The sequence below is a fragment of the Malus sylvestris genome, chromosome 6 (genome assembly GCF_916048215.2).
Source record: "Malus sylvestris chromosome 6, drMalSylv7.2, whole genome shotgun sequence".
Lineage (NCBI taxonomy): Eukaryota > Viridiplantae > Streptophyta > Magnoliopsida > Rosales > Rosaceae > Malus > Malus sylvestris.
In genome coordinates, this window is record NC_062265.1 from 32,317,034 (window position 1) to 32,334,855 (window position 17,822).

Consider the following 17,822-nt stretch of genomic DNA (forward strand, 5'->3'; position numbering starts at 1 on the left):
GCCTTGAGGCTCACAATTAAGATTAACTTTTAAGTGCTCAGGCGTGCCACTGCCATCTTCAGCATGGCAGATGTAAAACGGATGTTGAGTTTTAGTTGTATATATACCCAAGAGACTATGTTAATTATGACAGGTGCCTTTGTGGGGCCTTAGGTGTAGGCCTTGAGGCTTCCAGTCAATAACTAACTCAGTACTCGAACATATAATGTTCGTTTCATTGATTGTATGAGTCTTATAACCATTATACTTCTGATTACCTGAGCCCGAAGAGCAGAATGAATCCAAATAGGTGCCTTTGTAGGGCCTTAGATATAGGCCTTGAGGTTTCCCTTCAGAATTCCTTCTATACTCAAACGTTCTAGCCCGAGGAATAGAATGAATCCAAATAGGTGCCTTTGTAGGGCCTTAGGTATAAGCCTTGAGGCTTCCTATCATAATTCATTCCATACTCAAATGTTCTATAGTAATCATAATATAATAGAAATAAAACTAAGGGATAGGTCGATTACTTGCGCCCCAAGTAACTTCGGACTTCTTGTTATCAAAGCTTGTCGTGGATGTGTTAAGTCCACATAAAGTTCTTTTTTATGCTTTGAGGCCAAGGACTTTTAAGTGATCAAATCTTACATGCCCGAGGGCTTAGAACTTAGATCTGGTTTGAACTGTGACGACATATTCAAATCGGATTCAAGCATTGAGAGAGTCTTTTAATAGTCATCTTACTAGAAATAACTTGAATACAACTTGAAGTACAACATATTGCTAGGTTAATGAATGAAAAGACAGAAACAAAGAGGGTCGGGCAAGGTTTAACCTTGTCGGGTAAGGCTGATCGTCTTGCAACTTCCTATCTTTGTGGTTTATCAAGGGGGTTGAGAGCTTTAGGAAAGGGGTAGGGAGATGAATTTACAGAAAGAAATCGATACTACAGCAGGTTCTTGACAATGTAGCAGAGCTATTACAAAGAGTTTTTTTGGTGAGGGTTTATCCCGAGAGTGATGAAGACTTGGGCTGACTACAGCTTCGTTTGAAGGCAAATCTGGCTTTGAGCAGAGTTTGTGCTTGTATTTGTTTGTTTTGATTGAGTGTCTCTATCTCTGATTTCTCTTTCTTCTTTTATAGACACTTTAGTTTGGCCTCCTGTAGCAACAATCTTGCCCGAATGCAGCTTGAAGGGTGATGCCTCATCAACTATTTACTTGTACTGCCACTGTAAAGTACTTTTGGGCTGATTAGCTAGCTGGTCTATACCACTTGGTCTTTGGGTAGGTGAGCAAGTGGTGCAAATAATCTGCACCTAGTCGAGAAAGGCCTTTTCTACCTTCTGGGCTTGGGCTGGACTTCGGGCTTCTCTCTTCTTTTTGGGCCAACTCCTTTTTGAGCCCAAAATTTAAGTTTTAACCCAAACAATTTATATACCACTGGCTGAAACGTATGAAATCAAAGGGCACTACTTGAAACTCTACTGACGGGTACATGCGAAAAAATGATCCAATTTTAGTGCTTGTTGACTCATTGCTTACGATGACAATCAGGCGAGTAGGAGACTGAGGGTGGCACAATGGTTGCAGCAACGTTGATCCTGCCGGCCGGCTTAGGTGGACGCAGACGATGAGGTGATATCCCCATTTTTTCAGCGTTTATAACCAATCACTTAGGACATCTAATCAGGTTTAAGATGATAAGCTACTGATTAATGTTATAATTAGATAGAAAGTTGCTCATAATTTATACCAAGATTAACTAGGTCAACTAAGCTCCTTTGTCTTTGAAGCATGAAAAGTCAACTTCCTCTGTTGAGAGTATTGCTTAGATCACAAAATATTGGTCAAATAATTTAACTTCCTCCTTTTGTCCCATTATTCTCTTTACATTTTAGGATCTAAAGTATGAGTATGTGCAGCTGAGATCCTTAGGACCCAGGATTAAATAATATTCGGGTGTTTTCCAGAAGCACAAAATTGCAGTTAATTCCCAACCTACCTGCAGTGGACCATTTGGAAAAGCACTTACGGAGACAAAGCAATAGATCGCACAAGCTTCTTGCCAATACGGACTGTCACTTGCATAACTAATTAACTTCAGCTTTTTCATACTCTTTTTTTGGTCCCTTTTCATCTCTTTTCATCTGTCCATGTGTTTCTAAACCATGTTAAGTGGCATGTAACGTGATGTCCTTTGCCTAAAAGACATTTGAATAGCATCAAATCTGCAGATAGTTTGAGATTTGAACAGTGTTCGAAATTGAAAATATGGAGGGACGGGCGGTGGGCATTCGGGTTTGAGTGTGGATGTGTACGTCCTACTCTAAAACAAAATATGAATAGTGAATAAAGTTGATGAAATTTATACATCGCCTACTAAAAATTTGGGGATTAGAATGGTAGGGTAAGTTGGCATAAATGATTACCAACTGCAAGGAACTATGTCCACAATAAATACCAAATAGGAGAGTCTCCCGCTTGATTAGGGCGATCATCACACTATGTACTGAAAGTATGTACTTTTATAAGAGATGCCTACAGATGACGTGGTCAGACACTCCTACCTAAGTTTTTCTCTAAACCATAGAAACGTTGTAGTACAAAACTTTACCTTCACCTAAGATCCTCTTAAGTAGGGATTTTGCCATATCCCAGTAATTCCCATCTCTGTCTGCGTATATATATAGTTCTGTAGCACTTGTCTGAAAATGTCCACAAACACCATATGTACGGGTAAAACTCAAGAACACAAGGAAAAATGATTTGGTAACGGGTTGGGTTACAATATCATGACTAATATGGGCCTCATGGTTGGTTTATATGCTCTTCTCAACATGTGGGAAAGGCCTACAATAAAGTCCAATTTTATTGTTTATGATGTTTTTAGGAGGGAAGATTTATTTAACCACAAGGCATTATTCTCTTCTGCACATTTTTTTTCACGACTGAGTGATTGAGAATATTTTTTTATGCTTACTTACGATTCAGCAATACTAATTAGTAATCGCAAACAAAAAGAATAAATTGATTTTCGATGGGATCTACAAGTGTAGTTAGAGAGACTAATGATGAATCAAAAGTAGATTAGTGGGAGTATCCCATATTCCCATTTGTTTAAAAGCAAAAACAATCATGCATGCCATAGTATACAATGTAACAATATAATATAGCATTAATTAATCTCATATTTGTATTAAATTAATTAATCCCAACTTAGTAGTATGAATAATATTTGGAAACAAAACTAAAAAAATTTAATAAAAATGGACAGAGGGTTGTGTTTGGTTGGAAGGCAGTGGGCGCCAGTTGGCCTGTCGGTGGTGTTTTGGCAAATCTCCTTCCTTTTCAACGGGTTCTTTCACGTTATAGCGAGTAAAAAACTGCCCCATTTGCTCCTTCCCTTTCCCATACAGCCAAACACCAGTTCACCTCACGTCGCCAATCCCAAGATTCTTCTGTCTGTCTAATATCTTCCTTCCTGATGACATGTCATGCACTTCAACTTATTCTATAGTTTCTAGGTTTTCTAACACTGCTCTCTTTGTTTAGGGACGGAACGAAGTCAGACATCTGTATAAATAAGGACATCCTTAAACAATGATTACAAATTAAAAAGTTAAGGCGTTGCATAACAATTTTATTATCAATACCATTAAATACGTTTCAATAAAAACAATCATGTTATCATTTACCAATTGATCTCTCATCCGATTTCTTATTCGATTCTTCAGAAATCTTATAGCTGAAAATGCTCTTTCAAAGTTGGCAGTAGCAGTTGGAGGAGTTAATATTAAGGAAAACTAATGAAAAGGGTTTGAAAACTTTGAGTTTTAATGATAAGGACAAAATAAAGGGTAAAGTGAATAGTACCATGATTGACTTTTTAGTGTAAAAATGTGGTTTGAAAACTTTGAGTTTTAATGATAAGGACAAAATAAAGGGTAAAGTGAATAGTACCATGATTGACTTTTTAGTGTAAAAATGTGGTTTGAAAACTTTGAGTTTTAATGATAAGAACAAAATAAAGGGTAAAGTGAATAGTACCATGATTGACTTTTTAGTGTAAAAATGTGGTTTTTCGTTAAAGTGAACAGTACCGGGAGCTTTTCGTTAAAGTTCCCTTAATATTAATGACACAAGCAAATAAACTAGTAATACATCTTGCTAATGTCACAAGCATGTATATTTGTTTCCCAAAAAAAAAACAACAACAACTAAGTGGGGCATCCACCAGCCCCACTAGGTCGCCCCCAAGTTGGCTCTGTCCTTGGCCAGAGTCCATGACACAAAACGTTGTGTACTAATAACACAATGTTTTGTTGTATTTTTCGGCATACGTTGCATGAAAAGTCTTTCTTCTTTGTATCACAAGAGTTTTTAATTCAAGATGATTATAAACATTCATCTTTATACCCGAAATACTGAGTTCGACTTCCCTCGTTCACTACCACTTGTTTTGTAAAAGAAAATCACGTTTCTCTCTTGGACTCAGTGGTGCTAGTGTGGTGATGGTATTTCTAAATTTCTATATCTCAAGCTCCAATATAATCTGTAATTTGAAAAGGACGTGTGTAGCCATCGGGTATTGTGTTTGGTTCCTCGTCATGTGGGTGTTTGCTTGCTTTTTTGGTAAAATTTGGTATGGTGCACTTGCTACATGCGTACCACCTATACCTATTTACCAATTAAAGCAAGTCAAATTAAGGCCATAACAAACCGAAATTAGGGTTGTTTATTTGAATACCGTCACGTGATATAATTAATATACATGTTATAACATGCATTATTTGTTAATACTATACTTTAGAGTACAAACTCTTCACGTGTTCGTATAAGAGCATGCAAAAGGTTAATAACGTGTGATAATATGAGCTAGCATTTGGTATGAGGGCAATCGTCTAACCTGTCTTTTTCTAATTGGAAAATATCTCAAGTTCAACTCAGAGAAGTTCAATGACAATATTGTGATAGGTTCAATGCTTAATTAGTCGTGATTAGCTTAATTGTAGTGGCGTAGTTTTGATGTATATATAGACTATTAAACACAGCCACAAGGTTATAACAAGTCATCATGAGTCACAACTTAGGGCAGTGTATTCAATTAGGTTCTTAAGGGATTTTCATGAATTTATAAATTTATGAATTTTGATATAATTTAATTGATTTATAGAGATTTCATGTAAACTTGTAATTCAATTTCCTTTAATCTCATGGGAAATGTGAGAAATGTGATTGCTTAAAGTACACTACGAAATATCCATTTCCTTCAAATTCCTTAACTTTTTAAATGCTTTAAAATCAATACTTAATTAAGTGCATCTGAAATTTTATAAACTTCTTTAACATCTTAATTGAATACAGTAAACTTTCTAACAATTTTAATAAACTAAATCCTGATGGTATATCTCAAGTTCGAATTTAATCTGACTGTAACCTAGAAACGCCGTGTGTCATCATGGGGGTGTTTGCTTTTTTGGTAAAATTTGGTATGGTGCATTTGCTACGTACCAGTGCCGCCGATACCTATTTACCTATTAAAATGGAAGTCAAATCGAGGCCTTAACTAAGAGAAATTATTAGGTTTGTATATCTGAATACTGTCACGCGATATAATCAACAAACGTTTATAACATGTATAACGTTAATACTATAGATTATAAATTCTTCATGTGTTCATATAAGAGCATGCAAAATGTTAATATCACGTGACAGTATGAACTTGCATTTGATCTGAAGACAATTGTCTAACTTGTCTTTCCTCAATTGAAAAATGTCTCAAGTTTGACTCACAAAAGTGGTGATGACAATATTGTTATAAGTTTGATGCTTAATTAGTCGCGCTTAGTTTAGTTGTAGTGGCGTAGTTTTGATGAATGTATAGACTGTTAAACACAACCATAAAACTCGTAACAAGTCATCAGAAATCACGAGTGTTTTCATTCCATGAATTGTGATGGAGTTTAATTGATTTGCAAAGATTTCATATAAAATCTAGATTTAATTTTCTCGAAATCTCAAGGGGAGATGTGAGATTTGTGATTGCTTAAAATACACTACAAAATCTCTCATATTTCCTTGAATCCCTCAACTTTCTGAAATCCTTTAAAATCAATTCCTAACTGAATATATCTGAAACTTTATAAACTTATTTAAAATCTTAATGGAATACACTAGAATTTTAAGGATTTTAATAAACTATCTTAAAATCTCAATTAACTACACTTTAAATTTTAAAAAAATCACTGAAAATCATGATTGAATATTCCTAAATTTATTAAAAATAAAATAAAAATCCTCAAAATTTCAATTGAATATACCGCCATAGTCTCAAAACCTACTATTTTAACATCATTTTTGCACGTAAATCAAAGATGAAAACCTAACTTCCGTCAACCAAACAGAGACTAAATGCTACTAAACCAATTCAACTGCTAAAACCCTTAATTAGGAGTGGACCAACTAATGACCAAACTCTACTAAATAAATTCCACATTTCAAATTTTGGATCTACCCCTTCAAAGAGGGGTAAACGTGAAAGAAGCTTTGTGAAAGTGACAACTGGGTCAAAACTCAAGCCTCAAAGACTGTTACAAAGTCGAGATCTACGGCAAAAGGCTCGGATCCAGTGGGCCTCTTGCTCACAGTAGTAAAAGTGTCGGTCGCGAACGCGTCGGGCTGGCGACGTGGCGGCTTCTGAAGGGTTTTGGGGGATATTTGGTTGGATTCCACAACAAGGACAAATGAGAATTTGACATTTGAAAAGAGGGCAGAAATGTCCACAGATCTGACAGCCACCGGCGACTTTGAAAGCGTCGCCTGCCGAATGCCACCAGGGCTCGGTGGGTTTTCCCCTAATTTAACCCTTCGCTTGGGGTTTGGCCAAGATTTTGTGCTTTTCTCGCCAATGTTGCCGTGATTTGAGCTACTTTGATGTGCTAGTACGTCAAAGTGTTTTAAGAATAGAATGTGATTCGAAGCGTTTTCATAACATTTGATAGAAAAAGTAAGAGTAATGGTGTTAGAGAGATTAAATTTGTAAATAAAATTTTATAAATTAAATAACGTGAAAGTTGATGATTAAATTGATAGGGGTTGTTCCCCGGGCGAGGGGGAGGGCGGGGGGAATCAGCTATACCCAGATTGTGTTTTTGTGGTCCTACTAATTTGGTTTTGATAGAAAACCAACAAAAATGGTAGGACCTAGAGAGAAAAGAGCAAATATACAAATCACAAATAGAAGTATCAGAGATGAAAGGAAAAAGTGAAAGAAATAGTGTGATCACTTTTATACTAAATTTGCAACTAAACTGTATCGTGAATTTAAATTTTAACTTTTGATCACGGAGTTTTTTTCTAAATACCTTACCACGAACCTATTTATCCAATTAAGTTTTTAAAAACACTAATAAATCACACCATGATAATTATTTTTGCCTTTTTACTTTTCTAGCTTTCTCATTTGACCAATTAAGAATTAGACTTTGACCGAATCTACTTCCCTGTAACATTTCAAATCCCACTTGAATTCCCTTCCAATTTCCACAAGAGCAAAACAAGTACTTGGTTCACTTTTAAATCCCACAAAATCTCAAATTATGGTAACCTAATCAAAATCCTTACAAAATTATAATTTGTAATTACAAATTGTAAATGCAAATACATCTCTCCTCCCTCTTCTCACGTGCCGCCCTCTCTTCGCACGTGACAACCAGCCTTCAAATTCCTCTTCAAATACACGGACATCTCCCACACTTCCAACCAACACTCTCTAAACTCCAACCCATCTCTCTCTCTCTCTCCCTCCCTCTCTCTTGCTCTCCGTCGTTGAGAAGCAGCTGCAGCCATGGCGCAGTACAGCAAGGTCGCCCCGACCCCTCTTCTGAAAGACGAGCTCGACATCGTCATCCCCACCATCCGAAACCTCGATTTCCTCGAGATGTGGAGGCCCTTCTTCCAGCAGTACCACCTCATCATCGTCCAGGACGGCGACCCGTCGAAGGTGATCAAGGTCCCGGAGGGCTTCGACTACGAGCTCTACAACCGCAATGACATCAACCGGATTCTGGGTCCCAAGGCGTCCTGCATCTCCTTCAAGGACTCTGCTTGCAGATGCTTCGGCTACATGGTCTCCAAGAAGAAGTACATCTTCACCATCGACGACGATTGCTTTGTAAGTATCGCTTTCGGGTTTCGAAAACTTGGGATCTTAATTGGGGCTGTTTTGGATGTGGGATTTGATTTTTGAGTTGAAAAGGTTGGATCTTGGTGGGTTTTGTTGGGGTTTTCGAAATCTTCTTGTTCAATTGAACTTCGATTCGACTCGAATTGATTAGCTTGTGATGAAATTCTGTTGCTTTTGTTGTTTAGATCTGTTTCTGCTGCTAATGTTTGACTTATCCTCATCGTTTGCTTTTGTCAATGGACTTTACTTGCTTTGATCTGTGTTTCTTTCGAGTCATATTTTAATATCTTAGTTGCCTTTGGTTTGATCCGTTTCTTACCATGAGTTCTTTCCGTTAGTGTACTTAAATTCTTGTGTAGAGATGTTGTTTGTTAGTCATTGTCTTCTGATCCGGTTTCGGTGATAGCATGAATTATATAATTGCGATTCTATGATAGCGAAGTTTTTGCAAGATTCGTATTGTTTGCGTAAATCTTAGGTTCAGCACTAAGGTAATTGACATACTGTTTACTACATTCACAGATCTCCACCTTGCACTCAAGTCTGTTCGAATTATTGTTAGATTTACACTTAAAAGGTTTCAGCCCGTGAATATTGATTAAGATTAAAACGTTTAATTTCGGTTTCGTGTATTCATTCTTTGAGTAGTGGTGTTTTGTATTTGGAACTGTTGCTGGAAATAGCAATGTTATGGTGCTGCTAATGTGTTTCAGATTTGGTCGTTATCCTTACAATTCTTGTGAATTTGAGGTGTTATAACTTAAGTATGGTACTCTTTGTGAAAATGCAGGTTGCCAAAGATCCTTCTGGCAAAGATATCAATGCACTTGAGCAGCATATCAAGAACCTTCTGTCTCCGTCAACTCCATTTTTCTTCAACACCCTGTACGACCCATACCGTGAAGGTGCAGATTTCGTTCGTGGATACCCCTTCAGTCTACGTGAAGGCGTCCCAACCGCTGTTTCTCACGGCCTTTGGCTCAACATTCCGGACTATGATGCTCCCACCCAGCTTGTTAAGCCCCGAGAGAGAAACACCAGGTACATTGTTCTGCCATTTTCCATCCACTGGAATTGTGTATATGAGTTTATAAAATACTTGCTGACTATAACGTCTCTGTGTTTTCAGGTTTGTGGATGCAGTCCTGACCATTCCCAAGGGAACTCTTTTCCCCATGTGCGGCATGAATCTGGCATTCGACCGTGAGTTGATTGGACCTGCTATGTACTTTGGACTCATGGGTGATGGTCAGCCAATCGGGCGCTACGACGACATGTGGGCTGGCTGGTGCATGAAGGTATCTCTCAAAATATCTTTAAAGCCTGTTCATCTGTATTGTCCCTTGTTGTTACATTGCAATGATTTCCAAATCAAAACACCCTGCCTTGTGTTTTCGAATTTTAGTGGCTCACATGAGTTGTCATTGTTGGATTTATAGGTTATTTGTGACCACTTGGGGTTGGGAGTGAAGACAGGATTGCCCTACATCTGGCATAGCAAGGCAAGCAACCCATTTGTGAACCTTAAGAAGGAATACAAAGGAATCTACTGGCAAGAGGAGTTGATCCCGTTTTTCCAGTCCGCCACCCTCCCAAAGGATTGCACCACCGTTCAGGGCTGCTACCTTGAACTCTCCAAGCAAGTCAAGGCCAAACTTGGCAAGGTCGATGAGTACTTCGTCAAGCTTGCAGATGCCATGGTCACATGGGTCGAAGCATGGGATGAGTTGAACCCAGTCGAAGGAAAGGCTGTTGAGGCTAACAAAGTTGTTGCGAAATAGATTGATTTCTGTTGACATTATCATTGCTTTCGATAGTCAGTCATAGGGCCTGTTTGTAATCTGATCGTCATTTTTTCCCCGAGCTCTTGGTTTCGAGCTACGGGAGTATTTATTTGGCGGATCGGAGAAGATGTTTTCTTATTTATCTCAGTTCCATGAGCTTAGAACAATAATATGATGACGGATATGTATTTCTATTACAATTTAAAGCGTTAGCTTATTTATTCGATTCAACGATGACTCAGTGACAGTTTTGTTTGTTATACTGTTTGTTCTCTCTCTCTCGTACTATTCGATTCGATCTAGGGCAATTGGTCAAAACAATATGTTTGTCTTATTGTGCAACTAAATTTGAATCTCCCTCCTCGTAAATTAGAATAAGTTTGTTTCTTTCGTTTGCCGACTTTTCGAGCATCTTTCCCGGCATCTAAAATAATGTAACCTTGGTGGGGATGCCAAAGAAAGAGTTGGCACAACGAAGTTTTGAATCTTTGGAACATTAGTCAACATCAAGTACGGAATTTCGTAAACAAGTGGAGCTGTTTTCAAAGTTCGAACTTTGAAAGGTGTCGAGGTAGAAATTGCAATCCTTCACCGGCGGTTTTCAAGGTTTTAAGGGCATCATACGTGTGACTTTCATTGATGTCGGACATGATGCCCTTGAGTGCGAGAAAGTTTTGATTAAAGTTGTCCAATGCGAACCTCCAAGCAATAAAGTAACATTAAATTAACAAATATGGTTAAAAATTAGACTACTCGATTGCCGAAGGTAACCCATGTTATCATTCATATTTAATTTCCCATTTGATTTCACAATGCTTCTATAATTTCTTTCGGGTCGTTGTATGTGGGGTAGTCATTAATCTTGGGTGGGGTATTGTCAATATTAACAAGATTATGTTATTTCATTGAAGGGTTTTAATTGGGGAGGGGTGTATTACTTAGCCGTGTAGAACTACATGTAGATTTTTTTCAAATAAAAAATGAGTTGGGACATTTACCCCCAGTGAGCCTATAGTGGCTCCGTCTATGTTCGTAGGATTGTTATTATATAAGCACTATTTATTTTATTTTATTTTGATCCCACTAAACTCTACGTGAGTCTCATTTGGTATGAGAGCTGCTCTTCTCACTTCAGAAGAATGAGACCTCTTTCACAAGACTTATTGCCCGCCCCCACCCCCAAATATTTGATCCAAAACTTGGTGTGTGATAACTTGTGGAAAAAGTTGAGTTTTGAAGCATTTTTCTTCTTTGTAACTAAGCACTTTCTTTCTTGTGTTTTGACGTGCATTATGTTCCATTCCTTTTGCTCAATGTGGAAAAAATGCATTTTTCTAACAAGTCCTCCAAAAGTGCTTTCTCAACCACAAACGCTATGTGTTTCCTCTAATTTGAATTTGTGATGATGGATCCAACCAAATTGACTGAGAAGCAAGTGACATTATCTTTCCTTTTTCTTATCAGAATAGACCAAGCAAAAGACCAAGAAAGGCCAATGACACTATATAAAATGAGAAAAACTTTTAATATTGCCTTGTCAGGACTAACATCACTCTCATCTACCCCACAAAAAACAGAATTTTAATATTTTGGTCTCATTTAATCTGAGGGTGAGCCTTGGCGCAACATAAATGTTGTTATTTTGTAATCATAAGATCACAGGTTCGAGTCATGTAAGCTTATTTGGAAAGTAAGGGTAAGACTACAAACGGTAGACACCACCACCCCCACCCCCCCCCCCCCAAAAAAAATAAATAAATAAATAAAACTTGCAATGTGGAGAGCCTTATTAGTTTGAAATGGCTCTTTGATCTCATATGTAACCCCACTCTAATCTTACTGAGAGAGTTGCCCTATTTAGCAGTCCTACCCACGATTCTCTCCCACACAAACGAGATTGAAAATTAAGGTAGAGCGACTCTAGTTATTTTAATAAATAAATGAGACCAACTATAGTTGAATGCATGTAACTCTGACAAAATTAGAAGTTTAAATACCATATTATTACCCATTGCTTTTTTTTTTTTTTTTTGAACAATATCACCCATTGCTTTGGCCTGCAGGCTTTGTGTGCTGAATGTAAACTCAATTATTATGGACTGCCAGATTGGTAAAAGCAGATCTGGATTCTGAAAGATACATAACTACACAATTAGAAAAGTATATTCCTATATGCACGGCATCCACCCATGCAGTGAGAAGAGTCTTTGTCAACTCAAACAGTTAGAACCGTTGAGAATAACTTGCATGTAAATGAGACGCTAATATACGATATTTGGAATCAATCACGTGTTGCTATGTGGTCAAGTTATAAAAATTACGACGGTGTGTGATAGGTTTATAAAACCACCACCATCATTCATTGCCAAAGAAATACAAAGTTAATATAAAAGTAAATTCTTGTAGTGTAAACGGAGCCAGCGATTAGTTCCTGTGTTAATTTCTTTGAAACTTTAGCCAAATATATATGTGATTTACAAGACAATGCGTGAGGATGTGAAGATAAAAAGTCTCATATCGGTGAAAGGAGAAACTGTGCAAAAGCTTATAAGAGGTTGGTCTACTCCCCCTATTGCCAATTGGTTTTATGGTTAAACCTCTGCTTTCTTCATGGTATCAAAGTTGGTTGGCCCATGTGTGAAGCACAACAACCAACGTGCTCTACGTCACCCATTTTCTGTCATTTACATGTTAGACTTGAAAATTCGCCATACGGGAGAAGGCGTGTGAGCACATTGATGAGGGACCAAACCATGCAAGAATTTATATAAAGTTTGATGGTGGAAACTTAACTTTCTTCGCAATGTATTCTAGTCTATTAAAAATGATTGCCAGATAACAGATTGTACTGCGATAAATTTCTGGGAGCTTAATTTGTTTTGTGCAAGCTTTTGGTGCGTTTGGTAAGAACCATTTTACCCGAAGTTTTGGTGCTTACCTGGAGTTTCTGATGCGTATCTAGCAGCTCTTGAACTACTGTCGGTTCGATATAGCTTACTTATGAAGCAAGTATCCTTTATTTTCTTCGGCAAAAACAAACTTACCCTTTGCTTGTGCTGCTTGCACTGCCTGCAAACTCACCTGTTATCGAGCTTTTCGGGGATAGTCTGTGCTTAACTAGAGAAGATTTAAGTCGTAACTAGTCTTATAAGATTGTGCAGTGAAGTAATCTTACGACTTCGTACAGCAAAACAATTAAACACTTCCTATATAAATCAGTAAATAACGTTCATCACGAAATGGTATGCAGAAAGATAAGAAACGGAACTTTATACGTGAGGATGTCAGTTTCAAAGCAGAAACTTATCCATAAAACTTCTTGAGAATGCAGAGAATAAAGAGAACCGAGGAGATTAAGACAATCATTTTAGAACGTATACAAGAACTCAAACGTAGTTCGCGGCAGGCTAAATGATGTACTTAAAGTTTGTAGTTTTTCTTGTACACTCCAACTGCTACTATCAATGTCTCTCAAGGAGATCCATGGTAGATTTGTTCCCAACTGCGACATGCATTCACACTTCGCGTCCTGTCTAATTACAGTCGGGATACTTTACTCTCTGATATCAAAGGAAGTCCAAAATAGTAATAAGATGAATTCAAATAGAAATTGGACTGTGAATACAGCAGAGATTATTGTAAATTACAAAGTGACAGGTTCGTGCGAACTAATGACACATGTTTCTCAAGTCGAGTCCAAATATATTTTTCGGACATATTCATTCTTCAACGTGGCATATAATCGATGATACAAGGCAGCCATTTGGATTTTTAATCACCGTGATAGAATTCAAAGTTACTGTGGTACACATCAACTTACCTTATTTGCAGATCACTTTTTAAGTGATTCTCAGTAAAGCAGAAAGCATCATTTTCCTGCTTCACCAGCATGGATTGCCGTTGATCCTCTACTCGTTGGAGCTGCGATGACAGTTGAAGCAAGTTGATAGTGGCTCCATCTTGAAAGGGTAGACGATCTTTTGTGTTCACAAAACCTGATCCTTGGAAAATCCCATCTGAGATTCCAAAATCATCGGTATCATCACAACCATTAGATAGCGGCATGGGACTCAGGTGATTGCCAGCTCCAGAATTCATTCCTGAAGAAGGGAAGTTATGGCTGGCTGGTATGACTAAGGGACGCGCAATAGGAATTCCTGACAAATAGCCTGAAGAGTTCTGTGATTGAGATGACAGAAGAGAGAGAGCACAGCCAGAGTCTGAGATTCCCAATAATCCTTGAACTGCTGAAGCTGTGTCAAAAACATTGAAGTTTTGACTTCCTAATGCGGTCTCATGAAAAATAGAATGTGAACCGGAACTTAGGCCTCTCGCATCTTGTGGATATTGACTACCGTTCTGACCAAATATGCTTGCATTTTGAGGATTAGTTCCGTTTTCATGAAATGGGGGATACTGTTTGCCAATATCGTAAGAAGGGAGGACAGGTTTCGAATGCAGATGCCCGTTTGCAACAGGCATCCCCAAAAAAGGCCCATAATGAGTCCCGCCTTCAACTTTTAGGCGCCTGCACCAGTCACTTGTTCCATATTTCTCAGGATTCAAATTGCCACTAGGGAGTATCTCTTGGCAGATAAAAGATGCAGTAGTTAACATATTCCCTTCAAATCTGCCACCTGCAAAATGTGCATACTTTAAAATAAGCAATGCAACTGAATGCTTCAAAACAGTAGATGGAGTAATGATTCTCTAATCAAACACTGCAAGAACAGTAAGTTATACAGGAGAATCCTCATCCTAAATTTGATTGGAGTCTTAAGAAACATGAGTCATGAGAATAACACATAACATTTAATTGTTGCCAACTAGTTAGATTTATTTGTCTTAAACACAAGTTTCGTCAAATTGGGTGCATGTTGGGTCCTTTTGAAGATTTTGCGTTGAATTCTAGAGAAATCGTAACAAAAACATATGACCATACTTCACACAGATAAGATGACTCTTATTAAGGCTTTTTCATCCATAGTGGTGTTCAACGAGCTTGACTTACTTAAAGAAACTATCTCTTACGTATTCCGGCATAAATTTCAATTGTATATTAGGCCTAACCCTCCGAGGCAAAAGGTTTCAGCTCAATGTTGCAGCTGCAATATGCAGCCAGTAGACACATTCCTCCATTACTAAGGCTTGATTTTCGACACGGTAAATTAGATCAGAAAACAAATTTTCATCGATAAGGGTTGACAATATGTAGAGGACAGGGATGCACAAGAGTTGACGGCATGTTTCTATTGCAGTTGAGGACAAAGGAGAGGGAGGGGAGGGGGGGACCACGAATGTAAGGACAATCAAAGATTAGAAATGAACTATTAATTTTCATTAATACCATCAAATGACTGAGGGAACCTCTCAGCTCTTCCAGAATGACTCCCAATCTGAGGCTTTCTCCGCCGCTCGTTGTGTCCTGCAAGGCGCTTACGACAGCTACGCTTACCATCATCAAATTCACCCAACAAATGAAACCTGTATGGTCAAAAGCTAGAACGTATTATATCAGCAAGCAATAAGAACCATATCATTAGAAAAGCAGTTCGATTCAAAATCCTGTTGGGTTTAACTAAAGTGTACAAAAAATCAGAAAGCAAAATGTTTGTGGCAAACCAAAGAACGTGAATTCAATCAAGATGTTATAAACATGACCAACCTGCTACATTGTTGACAAAACCTTTGTTCTATGCCATTGATAATAACTTTCGCAGTCTTCGAGTGAACCTCGCAGACTTTATGCCTCTTGTGGTAGTCCTTACAGGAGCTAAGATCCTTGTTGCAACCATAAACCTGGCAGTAGGCGGGCTGAGAATACACACCCGAAACACGCATTCTCTTCGTAGGTGTGGATGATTCAGATGAGGACAACATGGGAGTTCCTTTAGACAATTTAGAGCTATGAACACCTTTGTGATCAGCCAATCTCCCTAGTTTTAAATCAATGAGTGAAGAATCCCTACTGCTGGAGTCCACAATGGAGCTCGAAATCCTCGAAAAGGATTCGGCTTCACCCGAAAACAAATTCGGGGTAGACATACTTGTGCTCACTACATCTCTAATTGAATCACTCTGCAAATGTTTGCCCACCATTTCTGGCAAACCCAAGTTACCCAACTCCCCAAAACCTTGACTTTCCATGAAGGTACATGGGATTTTCAGTTCCCAACCCATCAAACCATTTCTACTTCTAGAAAGTGAATCAGTATGTGAAAATGTTTCATCTGATACAACAAACCCTTTCCCTTCAGAAATACAGCTCCAAGATTCCATTGAATGTAAAAAAATAAAAAAATAAAATCACAATTTACAAAAATCTAACCAAATCCCACTTCAAATTATGCCAGAAAATTATCTAACTTTTTACCCAAGGATCAACTGACTATTAAAAAAAAAAAATCTCAACTTTATACCAAAAAAGAAGAAGAAAGGACTGCACCAAGTTTTCTACTTGGAATCCAAACTCATGAGAATATCATTTTCTGGGAAGCCAAACAGATTGTAAAGGAAACCCCATCAGGATTGTATGAAGATAAATATAACCAAACTGCAAAACAAACTGAATTCAATCAAGAAGCATTGAAGGAAGAGGTAAAAAAACTATTCATGCTCAATGGAAAGGAAAGGACTGAATAAGTGGGAAAAAAAAAGCAACCAAAAGCCAACAAAACAGCAGAGTATTCAGGTACTGAATGGAAAAACTAATCAGCACCTGATAGAAAGGATAACCAAAAGTTGCCCAAAAGAGAGAGAGAGAGAGAGAGAGAGTTCACTTTACCAGTGTAAAGGTGGAGAGTAGGTATAGTGTGGTATTATGGGGTTGAGGCAGACACACCCAAATTTGGAAGAGAATTTAGTAAATTTTAAACTCCATGGAAGAGCATGCAGAAGCTAACCTGCTATTTTGAGAGAGAGAGAGAGAGAGAGACCATTGAACAGAACTGCAACTTTATTAATTTAGAAAGAGAGAGAGGGAGAGAGAGTGAAACCATTGAACAGAACTGCAACTTTATTTAATTTAGAAAGCAAAAGAAGCTTACCCACTTTTTCCCTTGTTTAGTAGGAAGAAGACCCAAGGCATGTCTATTTCCACAATTCCAATTAACTACCCTATTTTTCTTCTCTTCGTTACAATAATAGAGCTATTTTTTTATTGTTTTCAATGTAATATTTTAAACTATTCTAATTAATAATCGAAAGCATGTCAATTTATTTCTTTAGATGTAAAAAAAAGAAAGTCAAAAAGATTATTCCCGATCACTGATCTACAATCAACTTACAAATTTTTCTCCTATAAAAAAAAGGTGATGAAGACCCTATAAATTTTAAATCATTGAGGCTATAGTGTTATATGGTGTGAGCGAGGGAAAAAAAATGTTGGTAGAAGTGAAACTTGCAGACAGAAGTTTGATTGAAAACACAAATTTAAAATATATAAATTGAAGTAGGTATAAAAAAATACAGAAAGCTCATATACACATGTGAGTATTAGAAGACTTTTTATATTAATATTCTACAAAATGTTGAATACTCTACTCTACTATGCAATGATAATTTTGACCTTATTAGGTTTTAAAAAAAATGGAGACTTTGGATGCGGTCCCTAGTTATGAATAATCTTTTACTGAAACTTTGTTGGTTTTCAATTTTTGATCCAAGTCCCTAAAATTAATTGATAATTTATTTCTATGTACGTTACTATATTTTTTAAATTAAAAATTAAAATTTATAGTTGTTTATGGTAATGAGATTTTAAATAAAAAACATAATTTGTGGGATTAAAAATATTAAAATATAAATATACTATTGTGCGTGTGTGTAAACATGGGTACATTCATAAAAAATAACCAAAAAATTATTGTATCA

General features: G+C 37.3%; 2 protein-coding genes across 3 annotated transcripts; one reads left to right on the plus strand and one right to left on the minus strand.

Annotated features, from left to right (window-relative positions):
* The first annotated feature begins 7,726 nt into the window (after positions 1-7,726).
* On the plus strand, positions 7,727-10,210 carry LOC126626294 (probable UDP-arabinopyranose mutase 2). The gene is made up of 4 exons (XM_050295566.1): positions 7,727-8,154; positions 8,957-9,207; positions 9,296-9,464; positions 9,606-10,210. Exons 1-4 carry the CDS (start codon positions 7,828-7,830, stop codon positions 9,945-9,947), a joined length of 1,089 nt encoding a protein of 362 aa, XP_050151523.1. The 5' UTR covers positions 7,727-7,827; the 3' UTR covers positions 9,948-10,210.
* Positions 10,211-13,533: 3,323 nt separating this feature from the next.
* LOC126627435 (squamosa promoter-binding-like protein 6) lies at positions 13,534-16,971 on the minus strand. Of its 2 annotated transcripts, XM_050296970.1 has the most exons (4): positions 16,735-16,971; positions 15,616-16,503; positions 15,298-15,434; positions 13,534-14,587 (listed from the first exon to the last, which is right to left on the minus strand). In XM_050296970.1, exons 2-4 carry the CDS (start codon positions 16,227-16,229, stop codon positions 13,767-13,769), a joined length of 1,572 nt encoding a protein of 523 aa, XP_050152927.1. In that variant the 5' UTR covers positions 16,230-16,503; positions 16,735-16,971; the 3' UTR covers positions 13,534-13,766. The 2 variants fall into 2 exon arrangements, with proteins under 2 accessions (XP_050152927.1, XP_050152926.1); XM_050296969.1 differs by having other exon boundaries at positions 15,616-16,971.
* Positions 16,972-17,822: the final 851 nt, after the last annotated feature.